The sequence below is a fragment of the Lathyrus oleraceus genome, chromosome 2, assembly GCF_024323335.1.
Source record: "Lathyrus oleraceus cultivar Zhongwan6 chromosome 2, CAAS_Psat_ZW6_1.0, whole genome shotgun sequence".
In the NCBI taxonomy this organism is placed as follows: domain Eukaryota; kingdom Viridiplantae; phylum Streptophyta; class Magnoliopsida; order Fabales; family Fabaceae; genus Lathyrus; species Lathyrus oleraceus.
Genome location: NC_066580.1, coordinates 111,681,685 through 111,698,939, shown reverse-complemented (window position 1 = coordinate 111,698,939; position 17,255 = coordinate 111,681,685). Strand labels below are relative to the sequence as shown.

The 17,255-nt window shown below is 35.8% G+C and overlaps 1 protein-coding gene across 1 annotated transcript; it reads right to left on the bottom strand.

Moving 5' to 3' along the window:
- Nucleotides 1-2,013: 2,013 nt before the first annotated feature.
- LOC127122135 (uncharacterized) lies at nt 2,014-15,147 on the bottom strand. Its single transcript, XM_051052523.1, has 4 exons — nt 15,072-15,147; nt 14,627-14,845; nt 2,550-2,819; nt 2,014-2,144 (listed from the first exon to the last, which is right to left on the bottom strand). Exons 1-4 carry the CDS (start codon nt 15,145-15,147, stop codon nt 2,014-2,016), a joined length of 696 nt encoding a protein of 231 aa, XP_050908480.1.
- Nucleotides 15,148-17,255: the final 2,108 nt, after the last annotated feature.

Sequence of the window (17,255 nt, the reverse complement as noted above, 5' to 3'; positions counted from 1 at the left end):
TCTGGTTGTTTGAAATATGTAGAAAAAGCAGGAGGGTCAAAGAAAGAGTTTCCAACAGGCTTGGGCTTTCTTTCATGAGAGGCTCTTAAGAAATCATCTATCTCTTTTACCTGGCCTTGTAGATTTCTGATTTCTCTTTCCTTTTGGTCAAAAGTTTTGCCAAAAGTTCTCTCTTCTAACATCTACCTCAAATCACGATCCAACTGAGATACTTGGGCTTTTAAGCTCTTGTAATGCTTTTGCATTTTTTGGGATAAAACCTTGAGATTGTCATCCGTCTCATCAATTTTCTCAGCAATCTTATCCACCCTTTTGTCAAGGCTTTGGAGAATCTCATTTTGAGAAACCATGTTTTCAGATTACCAGTTTAGCACTTCTTCAGCTTGAGCTAAAGGATTAAGTTTCCCATTGGGCTGGACTTCACTAGGATGAATGAAGGGTTTAGATGTTCTTCCTGTGATTGGATCCATTTTCCTTTCCACGGGAGGAAATTGTCGCTCGTACTCTAGAGTTGCAGCTGAGTACATAAAACAAGGAATTGGTTGGACAACAGCTGAAGGATGTAGTGCGTTACAATGGTCTGTTGGTGGCCATGTAACAAGAGTTGGATCATCAGGTGGTAACAATCCTTCTTTCCTAAGGATTTTTAGTCCTTCCTCACAGATAGGGAGGAGTTTATTTTTCCCATGGATTCCTACCCATGGACCATTGTCTGGATCAAATCTTCTTTGAGGAGGTGGAGAGGGTTTGCACCTCCCTTTTTTCTTTGTTTTGGGAAGAATGATATCTGGGTCAATATCATTATCGTGCATCCAACAGTCACAATCTGGGTCACATTTTGTAGGATCAACATCCCAGATGAAGTGGACATCTATTTTATCAGTGTAGATGGGTTTTCCTTCTGTTGTAACAACATGGACAGGACACCAGTCTTCTTTTAAAATTGGTTGGATCATTATTGTATGGAAGATTGGAGACATTGAGGTCGACCCTTCGTCTGGCTTTTTGAAAATCGTCTTGACCGTCTTGTCAATAGATCTTCTGAAAGTAGCCTCTTGGGATTGGGTAGGTATTTTATCAACATGGAGTCTCTCGTAGTTGGTTATCCATTCAAGGGGAATCAACTGAGTTAACTCTTCCCTTGTAATTCTTCTCGGAATTTGGACTATAGAGGGTATGTCTTCTTCTGTATTGGTGACAACCAATAGTGAATCAGAAGAGCAACCTGAGAGAGGGAGATCTATCGAGTGATTCTGCAAGCGGTATATTATTTGGTGATGGAGAGTAGCTGACATAGCTTCTGGTACTTGGTCAGTTCCAGTGATTTGAACCTGTACTTTTAGTCTCGTGGATAAAGTACTATCATTGAGACTCACGTTATAATTAGGAAAAATGGCGAGGATGAAACTCCATGCATGCAGTGTGGTGAGAACAGTTCCTATGATAGCATTTTCATAGTGGAGGTAGATCGAGTCCAGTAGAGATATTTTGCAAAAGACAGGTTGGTTCTTCCTTCTGTGTAGGGAAAGTATGAGCCTGACAGTCCCAAAGTGTAAGGTTGTATATCCTTCCGTCTTCCCGTGACTTCTGAGATACTGGGGAATCTCCAAATCTACGTACTGCTCCTGGTTCGTAGCTCTTAAGCTACATTGGTCTAGTCTAGACGACTGGACGTATTCTTTCATATGAGGGCGGTTTGTAGAGATAAGATTTCGGATGGATTTTGTAACACTTCTTTGTCTTTTGAAGATGTCGTACGGGCTTAATAGAGGAGGTATTGTTTCGTAAATTTGAGCATCTTCTGGAACATGAGAATACTCAATAAGGTTTTTTTATCTTATGAGAATTTGTCTTTTTACTGAGTTTAGGAAGCGATAAAGAAGAAGTAATAGTAATAGGTTGAGTGTTTCGTTCAGGTGTTTCCATGTTTAAGTGGTTTTCTCCCTTACTCACTCTCTTTACTATATTCACACCACATGCACCCCTTCTTCTTAACGAGGCTCTGATACCATACTAGTCGGGAGCCTCACATACCATGAAACCAGTCTCAACTGAATCGTCATCGAACAACCATGTCTTGCAAACAATAAATATAAAAGTTACAAAAGTCACATGAATCTTCAATTTGACTTCAAATTTTTCACCTGAAAACAAAAAAATAAATAAAGTATATAACAAATCATTCAATAATTGTAATAGAATACTTTATGATAGAGAAGAATATGAATGTTATACCTATTATATGTTGTGAAAAATTTCCTTTGAATATAGCATTAGTGGTTGTTGTTGTTGTTGAATTTTTATCTTTGTCATGAATCAAAATTTTAAGACCTTTTTTTAGTCTTAACATGAGACATTGCCACATACAATTGACCATGACTAAAAACATCCTTTGGTAGGTATAGTCCAACATTGTCTAAAGATTGCCCTTGAGATTTATTAATTGTCATTGCAAAAGAAACATTAATGGGGAATTGATTTCTCACCAAGTTAAATGGTTAGGGTGATTGTGACGAAGACAAACATTCTAGGAATATAAATGATGTTACCTATATTCTTTCCTGAAGTGATCTTAGCCTCAATGACATGATTAGCAAACCTTGTTACAGTGAGCCTTGTACCATTGCATAAGTCTTCAGACTGATCTAAGTTGCACATCAACATAATAGTGGCACCAATCTTCAACTTGATTGAATGATTAGGAAATCTAGAAGTTTTTAGAGCATTTAGAAATTCAAGAGTCAAATGCTCAAATGCATCAAAGTCTGTAGCTATAGGTCTATCAATAGAATCACTGCTAAAGTTTTCCTTTTCTTCTCCTATAAAGTTAAAACAAAAGACCAATGTCAAAATAATATTAATAGAAAGTATAATATATTATTAGAATTTAATCAAAGAAAAAATATATGTAGTACTTGGAAGAAGATTTGTGATCTATTGATTATTATCATCGACAACTTCAATTGTTGAAGCCAATATTGCACGACTTTGCAGATAGTTGGGATCATGATAGTTATGAATGAGACCGGGATATGTACTCTCAACAATAGCCTCAATAGGATTTGAAAAATTAGCAATTAGAAACTCATATGGAATTGAAATGTCAACATAACCATCATTAGGCTCATACAAGACTCTGTTAGACGGTGTGGCTAGTGATCGAGAGGGGGGGGGGGGGGGTGAATAGATCACCTCTTTAAAATAAACGGATTTAAAAAATCTTATCAGAGTTATTGAAACTTAGCGGAAAATTACAGTCCCGAATCGACTTCCGTCTATTCTGAACCGCTACTAGAAAACCGGACACGCGAATTTATTGCTGGATTTGAATTAGAACGATAGAGATTATTAACACCATAATCTTATCAAATCAAATGCACTTATCACTAAATTCTAATTCCAATGAATAAAACTCAGCTGACAGTTTTGTCAAACATTTGGTGTGTATGTGATCAATGATGAATAATGGTGGAGTTTAGATAAAACAGTTTTCTTGCCACTATTGTATCACTAAATGTACAGCCACAATACACCAACTGCAATCACAAAACTGTTGAAAACGTAAAGAGAGATAAGGAAAGAATACGATACGCAGAGATTTGGTAAGGAAGTTCCCCATTGTCGTCCTCGCGTGTGGGTACGTCTCCCTCTCAATTTCAAATGAAATTGAGAACTGTAATTATCAATAATGCCGAATTCGTTGATACAAGGTTACAATACAAAGACAGAAATCTAAATCCCAAGATCTTCTTCTTGTATAAAACCTCCACTTGATCTGAGCTCGATCAAGAATTTCCTGCAAGAAATTGCAAACAATTCACCGGTTCCACGACCTGTTTGCGAAATTACCCAATTTCCAAACCCTACGCTACGGCTGAATCTGTTCTGCAAACGTGACTAACAAACCCGCAAGAACACTCTAGTTCTTGAAGGACAAACCATTTGGTTTTTCCTCGAAACCCCCTTTAACCTTCAACTCAGCTAGATCCTCGATCGTTCCACTGAACACCTCAGCTAGATCCTTGATCGTTCCACTGAACGTTATCTCGTTGATCCTTTAATCCAAAGAACAAGAATGATTATGTGTTGATGTTCTTGAAGAAAAGAGATTGAGAAGATGAAGAAGATGAAGTCTCTTTCAAGTTTCTAACTGCTAAAAAAAAACAATTGCTGCTACACACTCCTTTGATTTGTTTTACAACTGTTTTTCACTTGTGAATTCGTGTTTCTCTTTGCTGTCAAAATACTTCTTATATGTGAAAGACAGAAGCTGTTAGTAGATAAAACAGAATTATGTATTGATACAAAAGGTTATGCATCGATACATACTGTAACTTTGATTAATTTTAGAGAATTAATGTAAGCATGTATCGATACAAAGCTCGTATGTATCGATACATAGAGCATTTTAACTAAGCATGTATCGATACAAAGTTCGTATGTATCGATACATAGAGCATTTTAACTAAGCATGTATCGATACAAGACTCGTATGGATCGATACATACTGAAGCAAAAACGTTTTGTGATTTACAACAAATTTATGGATCGATGCATATGAACATGTATCGATACATACTGACACAAGACAGTTTTTATGAGTTCTTTTAAGAAATGTATCAATGTGTATCTTTATGTATAGACACGAAACAATAGTATAGGCTAAAAACACAAATGAAACATGTAAGATGATGCACAACCAACAATTAGACAATGATCACACAATTTGCTATCATTCAAAACTTATTCAAAGTAAAGAATTTGCTCACAAACTCCCCGTTTTTGATGATGGCAAATTTTTAGCAAGATGTGTGATTCTCCCCTTGAGTTTGTGCATATCTGTCAACATCTGCATTTTCTCCCCCTTTGTCAACATCAAAAAGAAGAAAAAAACAGTTTTATCAAGGCAACATGTTGTAACAGGACACATCAAAAATGATAAAGAAGCTAACAATCACAAAGAAGGAAGCTTAAAAAGTAAAGAATCACTCACAAAGAATGACAAATAAGGGCAATAACACCAGAAGTAAGCAGAAGGAAATAAGCATTTAACTAGTAGAAAGTGTTTAAAAATTACATAAGCCAAGAAATATAAGGTGCAACTAATCTGAAAAGAAAAACAACTCAAGCAACATGCAATGAAATGCAGTGGAATGAAATGATGATGATTTAATGTGGATTATAGCCACCATAGGACTCCTCGTCATCTCTATCAGGATCTCTGAAGCTTGGCAGAGGCGGAGGAGGAGGCATTGCATCTGGATTGTGGCCCATGAAGGTGTAGTGCCTGAACCGGTCCTGAACTTCAACACTTCTGAATCTGTCCATAATACTAGGATTGGCACGGCAGTCGTCCATAAAACCAGACACTTCATTGTAGAAGACTTGGTGCCACTTAACCAAGTTCGTGTGCCAAGAGTGTTGGTTATGGTACATCCGTGTATGATCGTCATGCCACTCACGATGCTCCTTATGCCACTTACTTTGTTGTACATGCCAAGACCGTGCCTCTTCATGACGTTCTTGGTTGGCAAACTCCATTTGTTGAAGCATTTGAGTTAGGTGCGCAGTAGGTGTTGAAGATGAAGTACCGCCGGAGAACGGAGGAACCGTTGGTTCAGGTACATAGTTGGTTGGAGACCACCTTTGTGGCACCCAATCACCCCAACCAGCATTGTCATCAGCTGCAGGCACATCTGCTTCATTCACATCATGCATTTCTTCATCAGGTTGGTCTTCAACTACATGAATTCGTTCAGAAGGCACATCAAAATTATAGATCCTTGTTTTGGATTTCCTTTCAAAGAAATAGAAACATTGACGTTCCTTGTCCCACCGATATCCCATATGAGATAAAGTGGAAGAGTCGAACTCTTGAGCAGCAGATGGTGATATGAGAGGAACTAGAGGGATTGCAACATTCCAGAACTTAAGAATTTTCATGATTTGAGACGCATAACCAAGAGCAACATTCTTGGCACTGTTACGCACGAAAAAGAGGCGCTTCACAAAGTAATTTGCCTAATTCAATGGAACCTTATTTTGAAGAATATACAAGAGATGAATGCTTGCCATGTCTAACCTAGAATGTCCACTGTTTGCTGGACGCAGAATGTGCGAGATAATCCAATGAAGTATACGTGGAATTTTCTTAATCATACCATACGTAACCTGTTCATCCTCACCCAGCGGTCTGTCCAATTTCAGGATAGACAGAGTAAACTCCTTCAGGTTAAAGTCAGTATCAAACTTCAAGTCATGCCAAGTCTTGAAATTATGCGACGGAAGCGGAATTTGAAATACTGTTTCCCAATCACCGGCCTCAAAAGTATAGGTTCTGACACCAATAGAACACTTAAACATATATCCTTTGCCAGATTGTAAGCCAGCATAAAATGCACGGATAAAATCCTCATGGTAATCATCCTTTATAGACAAAAATGAACCAAGTTTTTGTGCATGAAGGAGTTTAACCACATCATTGAGATGCAGATGAATAACATCATGTTTATCGAAGACATGGGGTTTCATAACTAACCTTGTCTTGAAAGAATCCTCAAACTCAGTTGCAATTGCAGGATGAAGCAAATCTAAGGCATTTGGAGGAATTTCTGGTAACTGCTGAGAAGTGCCAACCGGTTCCTTTCCTTTTCCTTTTCCCTTTGCTCTAGCTGGAATGGTTCTTGGAGGCATGGTGATGAAATATTGAAGAAAAGTGAGATGAATTTAGGGTTTTGGAAAGAATGATGATGAAGGAAATTAGGGTTAGCCGCAGGTTTTGGGAGGTATGGGAACTGCTGATACCAAGTTTGTGAAAAGATGTGATAAGAATTGCTGATGTGTCGATCCATGAGTGAGAAAAAAATGCATTTAATCCAAATAACAATCAGTATGTGTCGATGCATATGGGCATGGATCGATCCATGTCACGCATTTTTGTTTTTAAAGGGTCTATGTATCGATACAAACGACGGATGGATCGATACATACTGAACCAATTTTGACAAATGTGAAATGAAGAAGACATGAATCGATACATACATCTTTGAATCGATACATACTGATGTCAAACCAAATTTTAATTAATTTTTATGCAGTATGGTTATGCATTATGAAGTATGTCATGATAATGATGCCCAAGTATAATTCGCAAATCAGATATTGATGTTCAAACAATATATGCAAAGAAATTCACATAAACGAAAATAAGAAATTTTGTTCTAACATACACAATCACATAGTTCTAAAAGAGATATAGAAAGGAGTGATATTACCTCTGTTGATGTAACCTTGTGAGGTATAAATGAAATCTAAAACAAATCTCATCAACCAAGGTGAGGCATAATACAAATAAGAACAAACATGCTTAAGACAACAATGGAGAGAGATCTAAGATCCCTAATTCACGACGAATGTTGAAGAACGGTTCCGTTGCCAAAGGTTTAGTGAAAATATCAGCAAGCTGATTTTTAGTATCAACATGCTCAAATACAACGTCTTCTTTTTCAACATGATCGCGAAGAAAGTGATGTCTAATCTCTATGTGTTTAGTGCGTGAGTGTAAAACAAGATTTTTAGTAAGGTTTATGGCACTAGTGTTGTCACATTTTATTGGAATACGTTTGAGTTGAATGTTAAAGTCTTGTAGTTGTTGCTTTAGCCACAAAATCTGAGCGCAACAACTATCGGCTGCAACGTACTCAGCCTCTGCAGTTGACAAAGCCACAGATACCTGCTTTTTGCTATGCCAACTTACCAAGGAGTTTGAAAACAAGTGACATGTACCACTCGTGCTTTTCCTATCTGATTTGTAGCCAGCAAAATCAGAATCGGAGTAACCTACTAAGCTACAATCACTTCCTTTGGAATACCAAAGCCCATATTTAGATGTTCCATGAAGATATCTAAATATACGCTTAACAGCTTTCAGGTGTGATTCCTTAGGATTTGATTGATATCGTGCACACATACAAACACTAAACATGATGTCAGGTCTAGAAGCATAAAGATACAGAAGAGACCCAATCATACCTCTAAACTTTTTGACATCTACACTCTTACCATGCTCATCTTTATCTAGATTTCCGTTGGTAGGCATAAGGGTGTCAATTGATTTTGAGTCGTTCATTCCAAAGCGCTTGAGTAGTTCTCTGCAGTACTTTGTTTGACATACTGCTGTACCCTCATCAAGTTGCTTTATCTGAAGACCTAGGAAGTAATTCATCTCCCCCATAAGACTCATCTCAAATTCACCCTGCATAACCTTAGAAAATTCTTCGACCAAGTGTATGTTAGTTGAACCAAAAATTATATCGTCTACATAAACTTGAACTAAGAGAATGTGCTTTCCCTTATGTTTAATAAAGAGAGTATTATCCATTTTACCTCTTGAATATCCATGATCAATTAGAAATTTGCTAAGCCTTTCATACCAAACCCGAGGGGCTTGTTTAAGACCATACAAAACTCGTTTTAATTTGTAAACATAATCTGGATTTTCAGCATTCTCAAAACCAGGAGGTTGTGAGACATATACCTCTTCATTTATGACACCATTTAGAAACGCACTCTTTACGTCCATTTGGTAAAGCTTAAAATTATTAGAACACGCATAGGCAAGCAAGAGACGTATAGCTTCAAGGCGAGCAACTGGAGCATAAGTTTCCTCATAGTCTATGCCCTCCTCTTGGTTATACCCTTGTGCTACTAAACGTGCCTTGTTCCTAGTTATCACTCCGTTTTCATCAAGCTTATTTCTAAAAACCCATTTAGTACCTATGATATGATGATCTCGCGGACGAGGGACAAGTTCCCAAACGTCATTTCTTTTAAATTGATTAAGCTCTTCTTGCATGGCCATTAGCCAACATTCATCAATCAAGGCCTCTTTGGCATTTTTAGGTTCTACTTGTGAAACAAAAGCGAAGTGAGAACAAAAATTACTTATCTTAGAACGAGTCATTACTCCCTTTGAAATATCTCCCAATATGTTGTCAATAGGATGGTCTTTTGAAGATTTCCAAGCTGGTGGAAGGTCATTCACTTCAGCTGTCCTTTCTTCCTCATCTTCTTCATGACTAGTATCTTCCTCCTTCTCATGGGCAACTGTTCTGGTCTGATCAGTTTCCGTAACAGCCTCCTTGAGTATGTCTTCTGTAGATACACCTGTGTCATCAAAAGAAATACCTTTTCCGACACTTTTCGGATAAGACTCATCAAAAGAAACATGGACAGATTCTTCAACAGTAAATAAACGCTTATTATATACTCTATATGCTTTACTTGATTGTGAGTATCCAAGAAAGATACCTTCATCCGCTTTTGCATCAAACTTCCCAATATTTTCCTTACCATTATTCAAAACAAAACACTTACAACCGAATACGTGAAAATGTGACAAGTTTGGCTTTCTTCCTTTTAAAAGTTCATAAGGAGTTTTATTTAAAATAGGACGAATTAAGATCCTGTTTAAAACATAACAAGTTGTGCTAACTGCATCAGCCCAAAAATATTTTGGTAATCCACCCTCATTTAGCATTGTTCTAGCCAACTCCTCTAAAACACGATTTTTACGCTCCACAACGCCATTTTGTTGTGGAGTTCGAGGAGCTGAAAAGTTATGCTCAATACCATACTTGTCACAGTACTTATCAAAGTGATAGTTTTGAAATTCACCACCATGATCGCTATGAATTGTAACTATTTTGGAATTCATTTTGTTTTGGGACAGATTTGCAAAATTCTTAAAAGCAGAAAAAGTTTCATCTTTGCTATGAAGGAATATAGTCCAAGTAAATCTAGAATAGTCATCAACGATTACAAAACCATAATAATTTCCACCTAAGCTCTTTGTCCTAGAAGGTCCAAAGAGATCCATATGGAGAAGCTCAAGGGGTCGTGAAGTTGAAATTACATTTTTAGATTTAAAAGAGACCCTCGTTTGTTTTCCCATTTGGCACGCGTCACATAGGTGGTCTTTTGAAAATTTTATTTTTGGAAGACCGACTACTAGATCCTTAGATACAACCTTATTAAGCAAATCGAAATTAACATGCGCTAAACGTCTATGCCAAAGCCAAGAATCATCATTCAAGGTAACTAGACATTTAGTACTTGTTAAAGATACATAAAAAAGGTCAAGCATATAGATATTGTTTACTCTTACTCCCTTAAACACAACGTTCTGTTCAGCATGTTCAATTATGCAGCAACTTTTTGTGAAAGAAACTTTATAACCCTTGTCACATAATTGACTTATGCTTAACAAATTGTGTTTAAGCCCCTCTACTAAATGGACATCAGAAATAGTAGTGGTAGAGGGATTACCTACACTATCTTTGCCAAGTATAGCTCCTTTGTTATTGTCTCCATAAGTAACATATCCCTTCTTCTTTGCTTTGAAGTCTATAAAAAGCGATATGTCACCGGTCATGTGCCTTGAGCAACCGCTGTCAAGAAACCATCTCCTATCTACGGAAGCAAGGCACTCATCCTACAATATCAAAAGAGAGAAGTTGGTACCCAATTTTCATTGGGTCCAAGTGGGTAAGTGCTAACATGGTTGCCTTTTGGCTTCCATTGATAAATACCTTTAGGAACAAGAAATCTCCTAAACTTGCATTTCTCAATGGTATGGCCAGCATGACAACAATAATGACATAAACCATGATGATGTGTTTGTTTATTCTTGTTCATTAAATCCTTTGGAATAAAAGATTATTTTGCATATGGTGGATTTAATGACTTCCTAAACAATCTAGAGTCAACGACATAAGTAACCTTAGGTTGTAAAGCTTTTTCCAATTTGACCTTGAGAGTGTTTACCTCTTGTTGCCAAATATGACAAGCTTCACAATACCCAACTTTACTACATCCATCAATGTCAATATTTTTTGAATTTTATGCAATACTAGCTTTTAACCATTCTAAATCTTTTTCAGCTTTGTATACTTTACCTTCCAGAAATGAAAAAATTTGTTTATCGGAAGATAATCTTTTAAAAGCATCTACAGCTTTGTTATGCAGTTTTTCAAAAGCTATTTTCAGTTCAGAAAAAGACATAGAAGAGAAATTATTATAATAGGCTTGTTTTACCTTTTTATCATTGATTTTCTTCTTGTGGTAGGACATATTTTTTTGGTGTGAGCCATAAGGCACAGATTTGCGGTTTCATCACTATCACTTGAACTTTGTGTGCTTGATGAATCACTATCACTTTCCCATGCAATGTAAGCTCTTCTTTGTTTGCTGTACCCTTTTGGTGGAGCTTTTCCTTGATCCTTATACTTCATAGGACAATCTGTTTTATAATGTCCAGATTTACCACAGTTAAAACAAGATCCTTTTCCTCTACTCTTCTTATTTTCTTCCTGTTTTGAATCTGTAGATTATCTTCGAAACTTCATGAGGTTTTTGTCGGAATGCTTGACTCCATTCTTTCGAATGAATCTATTATATCTCCTTACAAAAAGTCCCATTTCCTCATCATCCGAATCTTTGTCACTACTAGAATCATTGTCACTTTGCTCTTTTCGTGAGGACTTAGAGCTAGAGGCCACAAGAGCTATTGGCTTCTTCTCTCCCTCTTTGTCTCTCTTCTTCTCCTTTTTCTTCTTACTTTTGTTCTCAAACTTTTCAAGACTTTCTAATGCTTGCTGATGTTCTTCCAGCTTTCCAAACAGAGTTGTAATCGTAAGTGTCGTTAAATCGTTGGCTTCCTTAATAGCTATTACTTTAGGTTGCCATTCCCTGCTAAGACATCTCAGAATTTTATTAGTAGCTATTTCATTGGAAACAGGTTTTCCAAGTGCATTCAACCGATTAGTGAGATGAGTGAATCTCTTTTGCATGTCGGAGATAGATTCTCCTTGTTTCATGCGAAAGAGCTCAAACTCTTGATTGAGTGTGTTAATGCGGGACTGTTTTACTTCAGTAGTACCCTCATGGGCAACTTCTAAAGCATCCCACATTTCTTTAGCTGTCGTGCAATGGGATACCCAATAATACTCATCAACACCAAGTGCTGAAATTAGCATATTTCGAGCTCTCCAATCACACGACCACTTTTTCTCATCTTTCTCATTCCAATCAGCTTCTGGTTTAGGAACTATGGCGCCAGCCGCATTTGTCATAGTAATTTAAAAAGGACCATTTTCAATGGCAGCCCATACTAGCCTATCAACAGAATTTATATGAACTCGCATGCAGTCTTTCCAGTAGCCGTAATTTTCACCGTTGAAAATCGGCGCTCTATTATACGCCCCCTTTGGTTCAGAATCCATATCGTTACAGGCAGCCACAGAGCACCAGCGAACCGGCGCTCTGATACCACTTGTTAGACGGTGTGGCTAGTGATCGAGAGGGGGGGGGGGGGGTGAATAGATCACCTCTTTAAAATAAACGGATTTAAAAAATCTTATCAGAGTTATTGAAACTTAGCGGAAAATTACAGTCCCGAATCGACTTCCGTCTATTCTGAACCGCTACTAGAAAACCGGACACGCGAATTTATTGCTGGATTTGAATTAGAACGATAGAGATTATTAACACCAGAATCTTATCAAATCAAATGCACTTATCACTAAATTCTAATTCCAATAAATAAAACTCAGCTGACAGTTTTGTCAAACATTTGGTGTGTATGTGATCAATGATGGACAATGGTGGAGTTTAGATAAAACAGTTTTCTTGCCACTATTGTATCACTAAATGTACAGCCACAATACACCAACTGCAATCACAAAACTGTTGAAAACGTAAAGAGAGATAAGGAAAGAATACGATACGCAGAGATTTGGTAAGGAAGTTCCCCACTGTCGTCCTCGCGTGTGGGTACGTCTCCCTCTCAATTTCAAATGAAATTGAGAACTGTAATTATCAATAATGCCGAATTCGTTGATACAAGGTTACAATACAAAGACAGAAATCTAAATCCCAAGATCTTCTTCTTGTATAAAACCTCCACTTGATCTGAGCTCGATCAAGAATTTCCTGCAAGAAATTGCAAATAATTCACCGGTTCCACGACCTGTTTGCGAAATTACCCAATTTCCAAACCCTACGCTACGACTGAATCTGTTCTGCAAACGTGACTAACAAACCCGCAAGAACACTCCAGTTCTTGAAGGACAAACCATTTGGTTTTTCCTCGAAACCCCCTTTAACCTTCAACTCAGCTAGATCCTCGATCGTTCCACTGAACACCTCAGCTAGATCCTTGATCGTTCCACTGAACGTTATCTCGTTGATCCTTTAATCCAAAGAACAAGAATGATTATGTGTTGATGTTCTTGAAGAAAAGAGATTGAGAAGATGAAGAAGATGAAGTCTCTTTCAGGTTTCTAACTGCTAAAAAAAAAACAATTGCTGCTACACACTCCTTTGATTTGTTTTACAACTGTTTTTCACTTGTGAATTCGTGCTTCTCTTTGCTGTCAAAATACTTCTTATATGTGAAAGACAGAAGCTGTTAGTAGACAAAACAGAATTATGTATTGATACAAAAGGTTATGCATCGATACATACTGTAACTTTGATTAATTTTAGAGAATTAATGTAAGCATGTACCGATACAAAGCTCGTATGTATCGATACATAGAGCATTTTAACTAAGCATGTATTGATACAAAGTTCGTATGTATCGATACATAGAGCATTTTAACTAAGCATGTATCGATACAAGACTCGTATGGATCGATACATACTGAAGCAAAAACGTTTTGTGATTTACAACAAATTTATGGATCGATGCATATGAACATGTATCGATACATACTGACACAAGACAGTTTTTATGAGTTCTTTTAAGAAATGTATCAATGTGTATCTTGATGTATAGACACGAAACAATAGTATAGGCTAAAAACACAAATGAAACATGTAAGATGATGCACAACCAACAATTAGACAATGATCACACAATTTGCTATCATTCAAAACTTATTCAAAGTAAAGAATTTGCTCACAGACTCCATCTCCAATATACAATATGAACTCTGAAAATATGCATATTTCCTCTCTGAAAATATCTTTCAAAGATTTATCTAGATCCTCAAAGCAAAACTTGTTAGCCATTGGAGCCTTATCCCATATAATAAGATCTGTCAACTTTAAAAGCTCAGCAAGTTCATCCTTTTTTTCCATGTTTCAAATTGAAGATTCCAAAGTAGGGACATTAGTTTTAAACCTATAATGAGTTGTTCTTCCACCTTGTAACAACAAACTCACAATCCCACTTGAGGCAACAAGCAAGACAATTTTGTGTTTAGAACGAAGTGCTGCATCCAAAGTATTCCACATAAATGTTTTATCTATTCCATCATATCCATATAAAAAAAGCACGCCACCATTTTGTCTTTCTACTGCTTCCATTACTTCAAAATAAATGTGTTTCTACTCACCTAGAAATATAATTATTATGACATTATAATTGGTATGACATTTTGAATAACAAATGTATATTGCAATATATGAAATAAGAGAAATGGCATTAAAGCATTATAAAATATAGAATAAGATAAAGGGTATTAAATCATAATGAAATATAAAATAAGTAATGTAGTTAGCAATAATAAATTGAAACATTAAATTTATTTCTTATGCTACATGAGAAGGATGGTTAATTTACCTGTAAGAGATGAGAACAAAGTATCAAAAATATGTTTTTGAGCAATTGGATCATACTTCCTCTCTTCATAAACCAACCTATTTCCAACAAAAGAAAGTATAAAGTCATTTGGATACGACATTGACTCGAAGTCTTTCAAAACTCTGTTGTTCTTTTGTAACTGAGTTTCTATTACAATAAATGTCAATTCTTTTATTTCTTCATCAGTAAGTGTTAATCCTATGGTAGAAAAAGCAAAAAACCATAAATAAAACTATTTGTTACATAATAGAAACAACTTCCAAAAAATGTTTCCATATAAAGTGTACTTGGATTTCTGGTCAAAACACACTTCTTGTAAAGAATGACATCAGATAAATACTGTCATGTATTACTCCAAACATGCTATGATCTATTGATTGATGATGATAGCAACATAGTAACAAATAACTTCCATAAAAAACACCTGAACCCCAAACATGCACCTCTTTTAAAGCCTTAATAAATTCTATATCATCTTGAAGAATCTCATAGCAAAACATGCTTCTCTAAAAGTTTGAAGTTGGAAACCATCAATCTTTTTTATGTCTTCATAACTAATTGTCCTTTCTTGACAGTCAAAATCATCTGTAAATAATATAATTCACATATGCTTTGAGGAACTCAAATAAGACGACCAATAATATACCCTCTTTTCCTAGGATTCCAACTCCTAGTTGGTTTATGGTAAATAAATTTAGAGACAAAGTCACCATATGTCAACAACTTAGCTTCATTATAGATATTATTTGCCTCAAACCATGTTATAAACATGGATTCGATAACACTTGGTTTGAGTCAAACATTTCAAATTTGCTTAAAGTCTTTGAAGTAAACATAATTTTCTCCTTCCATGTGAAAAAAAAATCTCTCCACAGCTGGTTCCCTACCGTGTATAGAATATGAGAAAATCCTCCAACATGACTCACTTGGGGAGGTGAAACGACCGCCGCATATCGAAAAATGCAATTCTTCATGAGGCACTCGCACGCTCGCGAAAAAGATGTTCGAACAGAGTCTCCACCAAATATTATTTATTCCAAAGAAGGAAAGGGAAAATATTAATAAAATCCACGAAAAACAAAAATAAAATGGTCGTCGCAACCAAATTCGGGTTCGGGAGTCGATTACACAAGAGAAAAGTATTAACACCCCTCACGTACAGGAACCTCTTAGTTAGATTTGCGATTAAATGTTAGCTATAATAATTGATTTCTTTTAATTACTGAACAAGAAAAATAAATAAATAAAAACATTTTTTTTTATTAAAGGGTGTCTCACCAAATTTCTCAATCTTGCTCCTAGGTATCTCCAGGTGCTATGGAGAACTCAAGGTTATGTAGTTCTACTTAAAAAGAACTACTGGGTTGATTGATTTTAAGGAGTGATCCTTTAGACATATCGAGTGACTAAACATTTACTTGTTGCTCGCTCTTGGAGGCGGAAGTCTTTGTTTGTTTCACGCCAATATGGATAAAACATACTCATTTCTAAAACGGTTTTCAAAGTCGCACAAGGGCGGAAAACAAGTTTGATTCCTTAAATATTTTATTGGATGACGATTACTCTTATGATCAAGTAAGGCAACTCGTATCCAAGTAATTGAGAAGATGAATAGAAGGCTCTAGATCATCTTCATTTTCACCTTTTTTAAAATGGTTTTTAAGTATGATTAAGTAATTTAGATTTGATTAGGAAAAAGACACTTAATGTTTGATCGAGATTTTTATTATTTACATTGAATTAAAATGGGATGAAATGATTTAAGAGTTTTTGAAAATGATGGGGAAATGGAAATGGTTTTCATTTGGGAAATTTGCTCGACGTTGGATCGAGTATTTTTTTTAAAGTGTTGATTTTAATCTTGAGTTGACAATTAACTAATACAATACCAATAAAGGAAAACGGTAAATTTATTACATATTACGTGAATGGGGGTACAATTTGTCGAATGTAGATACAGTATAACAATTAACAACACAAGCTCAATAGACAACGACAAATAACAAAAATCTCGTTGTAAGGAGACCCAAGAGAAAGTCAAGTGACCAGAAATAAACCGGAGTTTTGAACTACTGAATTTAGCGCTATATTAAGCAATCGTAAAGTGATTCATGTAGGAATCACCCTATCCGAGGCCAATCAACAAAACTCTATGCGTTTAAGCAATTTCTGAAGTTAAATTGAATTTTTACTTCCGAAATTGCAATGCATATGTGAAAAACCGATGATTTAAATGATATTTTTAAAGGTAAAAAGAAACAACAATTAAACTACTAAATTTAGCGTTATATTAAGCAATCGTAAAGTGATTCATGTAGGAATCACCTTATCTGAGGTCGGTCAACAAAATCATATGCATTTAAGCAGTTTTTGAAGTTGAATTGAATTTTTTTTAAACTCCAAAATTGCAATTAATATGTGAAAAACCGATAGGACAAGAAATCAAATTTTCTATTTAATAATTTAAAAAATCAATTGATCAAATAAAATAATAAATGAAAATAATAATAAACAAATAATAATAATTATAATAGTAATAATAATAATAAAAATAGTAATAATAATTAGAAATATTAATAATAATACTTAGTAACAATAATTAACCAAT

Bases quoted from the DNA above. Each gene is read 5' to 3' on its own strand.
- LOC127122135 (XM_051052523.1), bottom strand. From the start codon at position 15,147: ATGTTTTGCTATGAGATTCTTCAAGATGATATAGAATTTATTAAGGCT. The intron at 14,846-15,071 runs GTGTTTTTTATG...TTTCTACCATAG, and splicing joins GGTGCATGTTTGGGGTTCAG to GATTAACACTTACTGATGAA. The intron at 2,145-2,549 runs GTAACATCATTT...TTTTGTTTTCAG, and splicing joins CACTTCAGGAAAGAATATAG to GTGAAAAATTTGAAGTCAAA.